Consider the following 15,560-nt stretch of genomic DNA (forward strand, 5'->3'; position numbering starts at 1 on the left):
ATAATGAGGTTGTAAATTCAATAAAAAATATAACCACGAAAGTTTGGGGATTTACTGTTGTAACCTGTACACTTGTTATGAAAATTTTACTTCTCGCTGTCTTCCCTTCGCAATCCAGCTCGGTGGAGATGTCTTTCGAGGTACCTACAAGCAGCAAAACCCTCGCAATAACAAGCAGTAAATCAATCTCCCTATGAAGAATTTAGCTTTCACAGTAGCCAACAAATGAACAAATGAAATGGTTCTTTGTATAATGTGTGCTCAATAAATGTATAAAAGCCAGGTAATTATATTGTATCTAACATTCCAGAAATCCCGACAGATATAGAGGCGCCATGAAATATTAGTCATCGGCGATCAAGAATGAAGCCGGGTGTGACGTAAACTTTCCGATAAATATTATGTGTTTGTTCGAGAGCATCCTGAAGCATCCTTGGGCACTAGGGAACATTCTAGAAAGAACGTTATTTGCTATACAGGGTGTTTTTTGGGAGCTTTAGTTAAACGTTTCTGGGAAAGTAAAATACGTAGGTTTTTGAAAATTTGTACTTAGGAGTTACTCTGAAGGCCGAATCTATGTAAAATATTTTCAAAATGTCCGCACTTCCAGGAAACACCGGAAGTAGATAGTAACTTTCGTTATTTTAAATGGCAACCCCTATTTTTTATTGCATTTTTGGATTCTACGTGAAATTTCAGTTCTTTTGATACCCATATGTCGATATCTGCCATTTATGGTTTTTAAGTTATTTTGACTTTAAGAAAAAAAAATGGCGGATGCAGATGGTACCTTGATAATTGATTACTTGAAAAAGGTTATAGTCATGGCAACCCATTTTTATCAGTGCATAGAGAATGAATAGGGCTTTCTTTTAGTGTACTTAAAAAAAAGTTAAGTTGCGTACAACCGCACCTATGGAGATCCAAATTTAAGAAACTTCAAAGTCTATAAACTCAGTTTTTTTAAATGGAATGACCATGTTCTTAATATTGCATGAGATAGAGAATCGAAATGGGCATATTTTGATATTACATGTTCCTATAGCTATCTTTAACAGTTTCTGATTTATTCCCATTTCATTGAATTGATCTCGGAATTGATGCCATTTTTTTTCGCATTTTCTTTTTAGTAGTTGGCCATGATTTTATAACAATCGAATTTTAAACAAATCAAGGAATGGATTCTTTAATACCATTGATTCTAGTTCTAGTGTAAATAATTCATTAAGAAATAACTCATTTATTAAGGATATAGGACGGAAAATTTTAAAAAAATCTGAACAGAGTCGTTCAACTGCATTTCTTAAACAACGTATAAGTCTGGAAATTAAGAGAGGTCTGTTCTAGCAACAATTCAATACCAAAAATGTTTCAACGAAGTTTTTTATATTTTGCATTGAATTTATTTTGTTAATCTTGCATTTGCAATTCAATTCATTTTCTTAAATATTCTCTTGTAGAACTTTGTATAACTTGTGCTTCAACGGTTTGTAGTGCATTAGGGGTACAAAATTTCCAAAATTCATACAATTTCGTTCCAGTTTTCGAATGAATGTACGGAAAGCACGCGCCGCGATTCTGCCCATTTCACCATAAATAACAATTAAATTCCAAAAAAGGTGAAACCACTGCGAGTCATTTTTCGATTTTTGAAAAACTATGTTAACCTATAACAGTAGGTGACGGATTAGTGTCACTAGATTTGTTTAAAATTCAATTGTTATAGAATCATGGCCGACTACTAAAAAGAAAATCCGAAAAAAGTAGTGTCAATTCAATAAAATGGGAATAAGTCAGAAACTGTTAAAGATAGCTATAGGAACATTATGTCAAAATATGCCCATTTCGATTCTCTATCTCATGGAATAGTAAGAACATTATCATTCCATTTAAAAAAACTGAGTTTTTAGTCTTTGAAGTTTCATAAATTTGGATATCCATAGGGGCGGTCGTACGCAACTTAACTTTTTTTAAGTGCACTAAAAGAAAGCCCTATTCATTCTCTATGCACTGATAAAAAGAGGTTGCCATGACTATAACCGTTTTCAAGTAATCAATTATCAAGGTACCATCTGCATCCGCCATTTTTTTTCTTAAAGTGAAAATAACTTAAAAACCATAAATGGTAGATACGACATCTGGGTATCAAAAGAAGTGAAATTTCACGTAGAATCCAAAAATGCAATAAAAAATAGGGGTTGCCATTTAAAATAAAGAAGTTATTATCTACTTTCGGTGTTTGCGGAAGTGCGACCATTTTGAAAATATTTTACATCGATTCGACCTTCAGATTAATGCCTAAGTACAAATTTTCAAAAACCTACCTATTTTACTTTCCCAGAAACTTTTAACTAAAACTCCCAAAAAACACCCTGTATAAGCAAGCCGATCTGTGTTTAGAGTTTAGTTCCAACTTAGATACGGTGCAACGCCAACTTGGCTCATAACCGAAGTAGAAGGAAACTACAAATAAATTCATTGGCGCTACCACTCTACCTTATGCTCCCTCGATGTCGCCTCTTTATATCTAGGTGTTCAACAACACACCCCTGTATTTAGCTCAGTGGAGACGAGATGGATTCCACGTTGGCCAGAACCTACTACAACCTTCTTGTTGACTAAGGCAAAGGAAATAAATTTCTTATTTCAGTTTCAAAGGGAGCCACACAAATATCAACAATCAAACACTATTTCTATATTTTCAGTAGACATGAACTCCCAGGATAGTAAATAACAATAATACTAAATGTAGCAATTCCAACACAAATTGCTCGATATATTCGAATCAAGTATAAAATACAATCAAATATCAAATTACCCCACTTACCCATTCTATGATCTCGGCACAAATTCCTATACCGAGTAGCAGAGAAGTTTATATCTGCTACCACTGCGTAACACAGCCCAGTACGCAACACAAAATTGAAACACGAATAAATGTATATATAGCAAAATACAGATTAGACCTTAGTATGTTGCAACAACCTAAATATTCGTACAGCCTGAATATGTTACATCCCACAAACCACAAATGTATGTCATAGAATTACACTCAATTTATAGAGAAAAGGTCAATCTCCCGATAAACGGCTTATACGGATAATCCCCAACTGTTTTCTGCAAACCAACCAAAAGGGATGTCCCGATATCTGACCGATTTACATTAGAAACATCAAGTGCTCACGAAAAATTAATTAACCTTTTTAGTACCAGGTTGTTTTTAAATCGTTCCAATAGCACGTGGGGTAAATTTTCACACCATACTTTTCTTAAGTGGTGACGCTGTAACCCGAAACCAATTCTAGCACCACTCGTTTACCTTGGTCTCTTCTGGAGCACATACTTTTTCCGAGGTACATTGGAAACTTTTGCAGTAATTTCCGCATCACGAGAACTCAAAGTTTCTGATCTAATATACGATTTCCGCAGTGGCAGTAAAGGAATTCCAGACAAAATTGCACATTGTAAAATTGTGAAACGCGGGTCACCGCGTGGGGTGAATCCTAACCCTTGTCGTGTTTTCATCTCCAATTTCCCAAATTTCTTGGAAGTTTTTTATGCAATCGAATAAATTTTTGTTGTTAAAAGAAGAATATAAAAAAAATAAGACCCTAAGACGATTCACCCCACCTGGTACTAGGAAGGTTAATCGCCACGTTCTCTACCAGAAGGTATTGAATCGTTGAACTCCGAAAATTCACGAAGGCAAAAATCGATAATGGTAATACGCCAAGACTCCTACGTTAACTAGGGAATGCAATACCGTGATCGCGGCATCCCGAAATACCGGGATCCGGCAGCATTTTTGCGGGATTAATCGCGCACATAAATGGAGCGGGATCCCGCGGGATTTGCGAGACTAAGGAATTTGTCGACCAAGGGGACGACTCTGTTTACTTTGTTAATCAAACGCATAACGGAGAAGTTATTTTTTAAATAATTGTTAAACTTTTTTCGTTAAAATGTATTATGATTTTTGAGGCACCCTTTTGTGCTTTACAGGTGAGGTTTTTTTGAGCTCTAAGTTAGGCTGAAGGTACTTTTTTGTTAAATATTGTGATAATTAGCGATTTATTTTAATACAGAAGTTAACCGCACAGAATTGCTTATTTGGCAATTTATTTAAAGTTTTGCGGGATCCGGCAAATACCGGGATCCCGCGGGATTAACATCTAACAATCCCGCAAATACCGGGATTGAGATTTTGCTGCGTGATTGCATTCCCTATCTGAGACAATTTTTTTTCGGGGCAAAAAAAAGGCAGTGTATAACCTTCCTTTTTTACCAAAAATCGACTACACCAAAATTTCTCGAGAAAACACTTTTTCGTAATAATTTTGGTGCGTAGAATCCAAAACAATTCGTACCTTTTCGATTAGGCTTCTCAATCAAAAGTCTTTTTTTTTATTATATAAAGGCTTTTCGGGGTCATGCCCATTTTGCCTACTATGTAGTTAAGTTACCTCAAACTAGGGATAGACAGTGGTTTTAACATTTCACGCACAGGGGCCGATCAGTGCGACTTTGTAGCACACATAGGATGGCCACGGAAGGTTCAAATACATGTAAGGATATGGACACTGATGAATGTAACGGTTACAATACTATGGACGCACATAAAGTTACAGTTTTAGTCTAATTGCTCTTACATAATCAATGATGACATCGTAGATTGGTTTACGGCAGCTATGTAGTAAGGTCGTGATATCTGTGAGAAAGGCTACATAGACTAGAAACCAATTTCGAAATAAAATTCAAAAAGCTGTAACTTTTGAACTAGTAGCACAATCTTGGAACTGTTTGAAATTATGGATTCTACAGGCCACATTCTATAAGAAAATGTTTTTTCACGGTCGATCTGAGACAATTTTGTTTTCGGGGCAAAAAAAAGGCAGTGTATAACCTTCCTTTTTTATCAAAAATTGACTACACCAAAATTTCTCGGGGAAACACTTTTTCGTATTAAGTTTGGTGCGTAGAATCCAAAATAATTCGTACTTTTTCGATTAAAATTCTCAATCAAAAAAGTTAGACCAGAAACCAATTTCGAAAGAAAATTCAAAAGGCTGTAACTTTTGAACTAGTAGCCCAATCTTGGAACTATTTGAAATTATGGATTCTACAGGCTACATTCTATAAGAAAATTTTTTTTCACGGTCGATCTGAGACAATTTTGTTTTCGGGGCAAAAAAAAGGCAGTGTATAACCTTCCTTTTTTATCAAAAATCGACTACACCAAAATTTCTTGGGGAAACACTTATTCGTATTAATTTTGGTGCGTAGAATCCAAAACAATTCGTACTTTTTCGATTAGACTTCTCAATCAAAAGTTATGGACTAGAAACCATGTCGAAAAAAAATTCAAAGGGCTGTAACTTTTGAACTAGTAGCTCAATCTTGGAACTGTATGAAATTATGGATTCTACAGGCCGCATTCTATAAAAAAATGTTTTTTCTCGGTCGATCTGAGACTAGGGAATGCAATACCGAGATCGCGGGATCCCGAAATACCGGGATCGCGCAGTATTTTAGCGGGATTAGTCCCGCACATAAATGGAGCGGGATCCCGCGGGATTTGCGGGACTGAGGAATTTGTCGACCAAGGGGACGACTCTGTTATTTTTTAAATAATTGTTAAACTTTTTTCGTTGAAATATACTATGATTTTTGAGGCACTTTAGAAGTTCACCTTTTTGTGCTTTACAGGTGAGGTTTTTTTTGAGCTCTTAGTTAGGCTGAAGGTACTTTTTTGTTAAATATTGTGATAATTAGCTATTTATTTTAATACAGAAGTTAACCGCACAGAATTGCTTATTTGGCAATTTATTTAAAGTTTTGCGGAATCCCGCAAATACCGGGATCCCGCGGGATTAACATCTAACAATTCCCGCAAATACCGGGATTGAGATTTTGCTGCGGGATTGCATTCCCTATACGTAACCAAAAATCCCTACTATACTTTCGGTCGCATTTAGCCGTTACAGCGCTTGTTATGTAATAAATTTTAAGTGATAAAAAATAATTACTGTTATAAATTAATCCATTTTAAGACTTTAACACTACATAATTAAATTTACGTTACACCCTTGCAGTTGTCGGGTAACGGGTTATGTTTAAGTGAACAATTAGTGAAATACATATTTATTTATTTTATTTATTTTTTATTTTATTTATTTGTGCCAGTAGTGATCAGAAAGATATTTTGCTTGCGATCTCCCAGGACTACGACACTTATAAAGAGCTATCGCTTTTTAAATTTAACTCTCAAACCATTTTTAACACGTAATACTAGATTCACCAGTAGTGTAATATTTTCGGGTAAATCAACTGCTTCCAATACAAATCTCTTCAAAATTTCTACTATGACAATTTTGATCTCCAGGAATGCATACCGCTGACCTGGAAAAAACTACGGCTTGCATCATTCCGATTTGCACATCTCTTTACCTATGCAATTACGTGGTCCAGCGCTAAATGGGATATATGCAAACGGGTGGCGATTCTTCGAATTTTCCACAGTAAACCTCTCTGGATCAAACTTATACGGGTCCGGGTAGAGGGTGGGATTGTGATGTAAGTCGTAGATGTGAATGTGAACTATACTTTTTGCCGGGATTGTGTATCCAGAATTCATTTTTACCTCTTCGTCTGATAACCTGGAAATTAGCGGTACGCTGGGATACATTCTCAGGGATTCCTTTAATACTTGTTCCAGGTAACGTAAGTTGGATAAATCTTGGTGTGTGGGATGTCGATCACTGTTTCCAAACACTTGTTGTATTTCTTCAACAACTTTTTGCTGCAACAGTAGATGAAAGCCTTGAAGGATGCGTAATCAGTACAAAACTTACTTGAACGTCACCGTGACAGGCCAACATTAGGAGCGTTAAGGAAATACATGCCGAAGTTGTGTCGTGGCCCTACCGAACAAAATTTAGAAATTACTATCCGTTATTTTTCCGGTGGAGAATGACAAAGTCATCAGTATGTACCTCAAATATAAAAGTGTCAACTTCCTCTTGTATTCCTTGGTCATCGATGGGTTCTCCGGAGTTCATGGCAGAAATTAACAGATCGAGCATCGCTTGTCTTCTCTTTGATGGAGTTTCTGACTTTGTATCCGACCTTTTAAAGGTTGCCTTTCGTTTTTGAATTACTGACGAAGAGAAAGCATGAAGCTCCTTTACCAACCTTCGCAACTCCCAGAATGTCGGAGTGAATACAAATGTAAGTAAAAAGTCACACCACGGATGCGTAATGATGTGTAAATAAATTTCACCGATCCTGAAATCAGTTTTATCACGGGTAACAAACATTGTAGCTCACCTGTGCACCTTTTGCACATACCGCTTGCATGTGCTACTTTCTTCATCCATTGGAGTTCCCATTGCGGTTTCTAAATTAAAGACCTTAGAAAAGGAACACTAGAAACAACGTACCGCATATCGAGTTTAGTGTATATTCGGAAACGAGAGGAACCACGTTGGTCCAAGGCTTATCACATTCGGCCTCTAATTTATTCACAATTTTCGCAGATTGTTCTACGAACGTATCTATAAATTGTTCGAGAATGTGGAAGTGAAATGTGGGCGTTAATATCTTACGGCGATTATGCCACTTTGCCCCTAGCCAACCAAAGTAAGTAAAGTTGTTCAAACAGTGTTCAAGTAACTTACCATAACTTGTCAACAGTCCTCCTCCAAGCCAGCTGTGCAACATGTCGTAGAGCATACTCTTGGTAGTATGTTTAATTGACGATAATATTATCTACAAGATAACAAGGTATCTACTAATCGAAAAACAAGGGTTACATACTTCTATGTCCTCCGGACTTAGAATATTTACAACGTCAACATTTAGCACCGAAAATCTGTAGATTGGGTAGTACTGCAAGCCAATTTCTCGTAAATATTTCCATATCTTCTCTGAAAGCATATCGAATCTTTACAAAAATGCTGATGGGTTTCCTGAGATCCCAAATCGAAGAAAATGGTGAAAAATTATCAAAACCTTTTGGGCAGACTACTAAAGACTGAAGATTAATTAATAATTAGGGATAATTATATTACAAAATGCAAGCTTGACCTTTCAATTTGTAAAATGTGTACAATTAAAGTTCAAAACTGAAGAGAGTTGTGCAACTAAGCCTTCGTGGGTGCAAGACTTGTCTGGGTTGAAAAAAATTCTAAATAGAATTTACCGTGGAAACGACTTTCAGTGACACAACAAGTATGCAATGAACCTTGCTCAAATTCTACGGTGTTGTTTTTGTTGTTGTTTTCAAAACAACTGTAACCTTAGGACGGATGATATTGTCGTATTTTTGCCGGTCTAAAACCTTCAAAGTGTTAAACGTTAATTCTGAACAAGTAAATAATCATCAGGAAAAAAAAGATATGTAAATAAACTATACCTGGCGGCTTCAGAAAATTCATCATCGCCCCTATTATGGGGAAGTTTGGTAAAGCAGGAATTTCACTAAGTAAAGCATTGCGCCTACGATTTACCAAATATTTATAAACGACAAATACAATTAAGACAACGAGTATAATTAGTGTCAGAGCAGTAACCATGGTTCACAAGTAGTTTAAACACTGAATTTACCTTCTATACAGTGAAGACGAGTTTATCTTTTTTCTGACTTTTAACCTTTGCGCCCTCCCAAACAGATAAAGATCACACAGAACTAATGAGCAGTGTTGCAACATGGTTGTCCAATGGGTATTTTTACGAGATGAGTAAAAGTCGATATTTTTAGAACTTCCAAATAGTACCTACCACTGGTTAACAGTTTAGGCATATGGCACCCAGTCAAGGTATTGTTACCGATGGACAAGTAGAGGTTGAGACACCCCCATTGAGTCTTTCTCCAGGGGAAGACGCAAATAGCGAAGCATCACGATCAGCGACCACATCAACATCCCCTGCACCCGGCCTTTCTTGAGGAACGCGGAAGCAACAACCCTTACTGCCCTGGCTCATCTCGTAGTATTGAAGACGACTATAAAGCGTACCCTCACGACATCCCATCCCCACCCGTAGCATCCGAACGACCAGCAAACACTCCGAAGTGTCACTATTATCCGGAGCATCATTTCCAACGGAACACCCGATCGTCCAACTAATCCATTCCAGAGCCGAACCTAACCTCCTAGCGCTGCTAATCTACGCGGATGGCACGGATACGGCAGCCCTCTTGGATTCCGGGTCGACGAACATAAGAGCTTCGTAAGAGAGGAGCTCGCTTCGGGGATTCGACAGTGCGCCGACTCAACAGTCAGCCTACCAGACTTGAACTACTACCACCACATCGCATTAGGCGTCACTACCTTCCAAGAGCTTCAACCTTCCGCACATAACTCGTAACTTTTCAATAGAGGGCTCCCTCTATTGTTGGAACTTAACAACGGAATTTTACCGCGCAGGGTTGTCGATTGTCCACTTTCATTTTCCTCTTTGTGTCGAGAACCGCATCGAGTTACACTTCGCTTAAACAAATAGCTGAAGCGTAAGTCAGAACGCATGGAATTTTAATTGCCATCATCCATATTTATTAATCTCTGGCGATTGGATTCATTGAATTGGGGATTCCGCTGTAATTAGGATGGATTCAGCTATAATGAGGGATAATTGCGTTCTTTCTCTGTTATCGCTCGACTGATATTTGTATTTTTTTTTTTTTGCTGTGAAATAGGTAGGTCAACGGGTCATGAAGAAGATTTAATATCAAGATTCGATCTTCAACACCGTAACTCTTTAGCGTCTTAGTGAGTAACTATTTTGCCCCTTCTGGGTTATATGCGATTACATTCAAGTATTTTGTGAAGTTCAGTACCTACCAAGAATCTGTGACATCTCGATTAAGTTATGATCCAGTTTGAAACGCGTATGTTGTTGAAGATCAACATTTCCTTATGACGCGGTTGACCAATTAAGTACCATACCTGGCATAGCATCAGATTACGAGTAGAGCGAAGCCCTTCAGGCGTTAGTCAACTACTTATATACCGAGCTCGGGAGGCTTTCTTTTGATTGATTTCAGGCTTGGATGCGAGAACTGAGCTCACTTCTTGACGTCAACGGATTAACTTTATGCGAGGTAAGGGTTGCATTATCTGTTTTACTTGTACTTGGCCCTATGCGTGCGAATTTTTGCTCGAAATATGAATTTCATTGTGGAAAGTTGTTTTATGATTAAGTAATTATATAGTTTGCGATCATTCTTGATTGGGGGAATTTCAAAGTGTACAGCGAATTTAGGAAAAATCGTACGTAACTAAGACAGAGGAAGACGTCCTGTCCATAATTTTCTACACTCAACACCCTGCAGCACCGACGCCTCCACCCAGAATCATATCCCTTACATCGCCCCGACATCGAAGAGAACCACGCCACCACCGCTTGCTACGGCGTCTGTACCAGAGCGCCGCAAGCGCACGGCATGCTAGATTTCGTAAGTTTTCTAAATACTGAATCACGGATTGGTTCATTTCTTTGTATATCAACCATAAGTACTGTACATACTCAGAATTTTGGATATAGAAACATAAAAACTTATTATATTACAGATGAAAATCTATGTGAAAGGATTGCGAATAAATCACAATGTCAACATCTCTTTGTAGACGAATTTTAATTAATAAAGTGTTTGAAAAATTGCAAAAGAGAGCCTTATATTAGCCAATCCATTTGGGCAGAAGAAATTAATTACGGCTTCTTACAGCTTGAATGAATACAAAATTAATCTCTAAAACAGCGTGTTAAAGAATGACTTCGAGGTAATAATTGAACTGTACAGTTTTTATTCGGATTCAACAGATTTATAATCGGTGCATTGAGGAACAATTTTTTACAAACTAAAATCGGAATGGGAATCTTTGAAATCGAACCGTAAAGAAACCCCATAAGACAATCAATCAATCTACGCAAGAGGATATTATTTATTGTTGTATCTATTGAAGCATTTTTTTTCTTATTATTTCAATTATGCGAATTAATTGGACTAGAGCACAAGAGTCAATTGCCAAACCTTGTAGTCGTTTTGGGATAGACTTAGCTGATTAAGTTGATCGAAAGGTAACTGAGCGCTCATTGGTTCATTTAAATTTATTCGGTAGCGTGTCCTCAGATCAAGTATCAGTCGACGCCTTTGGCATAATTGGCGTTAGAAAATGTTTCAACAGCTTTTAGCATAAAAAATAGGAATTGTAGGACATATAATTGAGCCAGAATGAATCTTTCAGTATTACAAGCAGTGTGTTGTGAAATTTTCATCGTTTTTAATAAATTTACAACAATTGGAGCGATTTTCAGAGATGCGGAGGGTTACTGAGATGAAATTGCTGCTAAAATACCATGTGTGCAAAATGTACGCCCATCCAGGGTCGTAAATCCTTAGATCTCGCAAGCGAATCTTATACAAGATAAAATTTCGGTCGGGGATTATCCCGTATTTCAGTAACTTGGTACTTCACACCTAATAGTTACACACTTTGACAGTTGAGAACTGAATATTTATTGTAACAACTACATGCTATTTATATCACAGAATCGCTTCCTTAATAACCCAGTTTAATATAGTTAGGAACTGCTGACACTTCGTCTTTGTCAAGAATGTCTTCCTGTTGGTTTGAATCGTTTGTGTTTTTTCTTTACTAGTGTATTAACGGTTCCGTGTTTGGCGGAATTTCCTTATTTAGATATCAAAGAGAGGCCTACATGAGAATTACATAACAAAACTATCCAAAACATATTGGAGTACCATTTGAATTAATAATATTTCTCCCAAATGATGATGATCACTTTATTGAAGATTAATGAGATATCAGCGAAAAAGAAATGAACCATATTCTTTAATTTTCTTAAACTATTTTTATCTGGTGAGTTAGATGGAAGTAAAAGTACTAAAAAGGTAAGTTCTAAAAGTATTTCAGCAACATATTATCAAGACGAAGAAATTACAAGAAGAATTTATATGCCACGAACTGGAGAAGATAGTCAAAATCAACCCTTTGTAAGGTAAACATCTATGACAAAAGATAGCTTATTTTATCATAAGCAGCGGATAAGATTTCTAAACGCATCTGAAAACCGTTATGGGATTGAACCGTTTTCATGTGATAGTGACTACAGAAGCGAAGCAATTTTGCAATTGGTACACTCTTGAGGAGAGTCTAGGCAAATACAGTAAATTTCCCATGCAAAAGTTGGTGGAAGAGTGTGCGATTATTGTTAATTAAATTAAAGATATGATGGTTGTTAATGTTATCACTTTGTCTGTCAGATAACCTCTTATGTGAGTAGGTACATTTGTTTCCATGCAAATTAACTTTCATATTTAACAGCCCTTAGCTTTAGATTACATATTTATGTAGATGATAAAGTACTATGTATACATATTTGATATACTGGCTACTAAGATTTATGTTCCTCAAGAAATGTATTAATCAATTGAAGTCAACATTGTGTAGCATTCAATTTACTCACGACACGGAAATCATAAATGAATAAAATTATCTTTCCTTGACACGCCATATTTAAATTGGGAAAATAAAAACTTTTCGAGAAATACCGGATCAAAAACACAGTAATGAAATTTTAATAAACCGTACGCATTGCTAGTTGTTCGTTGTTGCTGAAACGCGCTTTTTTGCTTTTTTTTTAAAGGAACCCAAGCTCATCTTTGCACTTTTTGCATATAGCCCCTGATGCATCTGCGCCCATTCGAGATTCCATTGCGGTTATTTAAATAAAAAACGAAGTTCAAAGGCCTACAATTAAAAAGAACGTACCTGCCGCATATTGAATTTAACGTATACCTACTCGAAAATAGTACATTCGTCCAAGGCTTATCACATTCACCTTCCAATTTGTTTATTATTTTCCTAGATTATTCCACAAATGTTTCCATAAATTGCTCTAAAATGTCGAAATGGAATGTACGAGTTAGAATCTTACGACGATCGTGCTATTTTGCTGCTGAATAAGAAAACTGGATTGTAACTTTATTATTTACTACTGCATTTATTTACTATTGAGCACCCAAAATCTATACATTGTCTAGTACTGTAAGTAAATTTCTCGAAGGTATTTCCATAGCTCATCTAAAATAATATCGAATATCAAAAGCCACAATTTCGGTAATCTTTCTCCAATAATCACTTCTAATCACAATATCAATTTCCAAATTATAAATCCAATCGCCAGAGGTCAATTCGGAAGATGACAATTAAAATTCCATGCGTTCCACTATACGCTTACAGCTGTTTTTCAATCGACGTGTACTTCGATACGGTTTACGAAGGAAAATGAGAAAGGGACCACACATTCGACTTCAGTTGTTGTGCTGATCCTTCCATGACATCTTTGGACAGATGTCTGTAATTCCTTAGTATTGAGAAATCACATTCTTTGCCAGAGAAACCTGTTGTTCAGCACGAGCTTCAGTTTTTATTTGCTATACTTGTAAAGGTTAATCGGGAAGACTAGATTCCACTACAGGATAGATCCAAGTTGTAGGATTTGCATCGTCCAAATTTAAGGACTGAAGAGATCTATGATGAGACTGCAGCTCAATATACATCTTGGGCAGATGCTTATCGTTACTTGTTTCATTTGAGATCATCAAGTTCACCAACCCTCTTACATAGCCTTGGAGATGAAGATTCTCACGACCATACCACTCCTTTGATTCTTCAACAGCAGATTTATAACCAACTTCTTCTACTCTGAAGTGACTATCCACAAACGCTGCTGGTTCACTTCCAACTACCATCGACATCTCGTAGTTCAACTTATGATTGTACTGATTTCATTATCCTTACGCAGTCTTGAATTGCTCCCCAGCAACAAAACCCATCTTTAAAATATCCACAGACGCAAGGTAGATTATACTACGGTAACTTATGCCTCTTCCTCTCACTAGAAGTACTCGCGATTGAGCTTCTCTCAACTCGATAATCTTTTCGAGATCTTGCTACTTCACAGGAAATAAGGCTTAATTTTTCCCAATACACCTCAGCTTCATTTCCGCTGGAATCCTTTCATCTGAAACATCCTGGTTCACCAAAATGTTGAAAATCTTACACTATCACTACTACCATTGTATATACCTCTACACCTCAACAATGTTACTACGTTAGTTTGTTATTGTTGTTGTATTTGTAGTAGTAATGGTAGAGTTAGTAACGATTTTTTGAGACTGAATTTGAAAAAATATATGTTATTTTGGTTGCATAAAATTAGGCGTTTTTCAGAACGCTTTTTATCATTTGAAAGTAGACATAGGAAATCCCTATGTCTACTTCAACATGAATATCACTGTAGAGAAGAATTCTAGTACTTTTATTGCAATTTCCCTTAACCCTCGATTTTTAGGTTTGTTTGATTTATGGTCGTAATTGAATAAACTATCACGCCTATGGACGCACCTCTAGCTCCAAAATGAAGTTAATTAAATTTGCTATAACCTCATCTTTCATTAATTTCCCCGTAGATACCTCATTATACCGGATATTTTGGTCGAAAATTTGCCATTTCCCAGTTTTTAACTTTTTGGAAAAAAATAAGAGAACAGTGGGAACCCTGTATCTTGGAAGCTATTAGGCCTAGAAAATTGGATTAGGGCTCTAACTGTCACTAATTTTGTTTACTTTAAAAACGTAACAGTGACCTGTCGTGAGAGCCTTTCTATTCCGTTTTCTTTGCACAAAACTAAAAAAGTGAAAAATTTTAGCGGATTTTCAGCTTACATTTTAGAATGCTGCAAATTTGGATGAATACTATCTAGATGGACCCAAACAACATATATCAAAAAAATAAGTTTACCGCAGCGTTTGTATATGTATATATTTTATTTTTGTTTAGTTTATTGCCTTTATTTTATTTTTAACAAAATGCGAGACAAAATGACAACTTTAATTACATTATACAGGAGGTCAACTTACTATTGTCGCTATCGTATATCAGATATAGCCTAAATCCCACTATGGCTTCCAACTAGTGAAAGAGCGACCGATCACTTTTGAGTAATTTTATGTTATTAAAAAATGCTCTTTAGTCCAATCATTCTAGGAAATATAGAAAACAAATTCGTGCAGTTCCAATTTTTTCGGGAATGTGTGGTTAAAGGGCCCCTGATGATTGTGTAATAAAGTCCCGAACTATTTCGGTGCCGCCAGGGGAAGGGAAGGGGGTTGAAGGTGCAGTTTTGCAGTTTTTCGGTTATATTTCGAAAATGGTGGGTCGTACTAAAAAATTAACTGCCGTTTAGTGAGGATATTCTCTTCTTACACGGCTTCACGGGTTGTGACACTACTTCTGCCATTTACAACCGTGGCAAAACAACAACCCTCAAATTGTTTGAGAAGAAACCTAAGAAAATCAGTTTAATCAATCATGTTTTTTACAACCCCAACTCAACACCTGTCACCCTCAACGGCTCCGTGAAGTGAGCTGGCCATGAAAAGCACAAACAACGGATTTAGGTTTAATCGTTTGTGCTTCGTTTGTGCTCGTTTGTGCCGTATAACAAAAGTCAGCAAAACCACCCATACAAAAAT

General features: G+C 36.6%; 1 protein-coding gene across 3 annotated transcripts in view; it reads right to left on the reverse strand.

Annotated features, from left to right (window-relative positions):
• Positions 1-6,156: 6,156 nt before the first annotated feature.
• The window catches only part of LOC116170338 (cytochrome P450 4c3-like), a 44,268-nt gene continuing 34,864 nt past the window's right edge, over positions 6,157-15,560 (reverse strand). For 2 of the 3 annotated variants that reach the window (XM_031486655.1, XM_031486656.1), the window contains exons 2-9: positions 7,816-7,925; positions 7,677-7,767; positions 7,440-7,625; positions 7,327-7,396; positions 6,993-7,284; positions 6,852-6,920; positions 6,448-6,799; positions 6,158-6,399 (exon numbers count right to left, since the gene is read on the reverse strand). In XM_031486655.1, coding sequence (XP_031342515.1) covers positions 6,242-6,399; positions 6,448-6,799; positions 6,852-6,920; positions 6,993-7,284; positions 7,327-7,396; positions 7,440-7,625; positions 7,677-7,731 — 1,182 coding nt within the window. In that variant the 5' untranslated portion in view covers positions 7,732-7,767; positions 7,816-7,925 and the 3' untranslated portion in view covers positions 6,158-6,241. Of the gene's footprint in view, positions 6,400-6,447; positions 6,800-6,851; positions 6,921-6,992; positions 7,285-7,326; positions 7,397-7,439; positions 7,626-7,676; positions 7,768-7,815; positions 7,926-8,413; positions 8,613-15,560 lie in introns of those variants that run through there. The other variant, XM_031486654.1, reaches the window with a different exon arrangement.

This window comes from Photinus pyralis, unplaced genomic scaffold, assembly GCF_008802855.1.
Source record: "Photinus pyralis isolate 1611_PpyrPB1 unplaced genomic scaffold, Ppyr1.3 Ppyr1.4_LG5, whole genome shotgun sequence".
Taxonomy (NCBI): Eukaryota; Metazoa; Arthropoda; class Insecta; order Coleoptera; family Lampyridae; genus Photinus; species Photinus pyralis.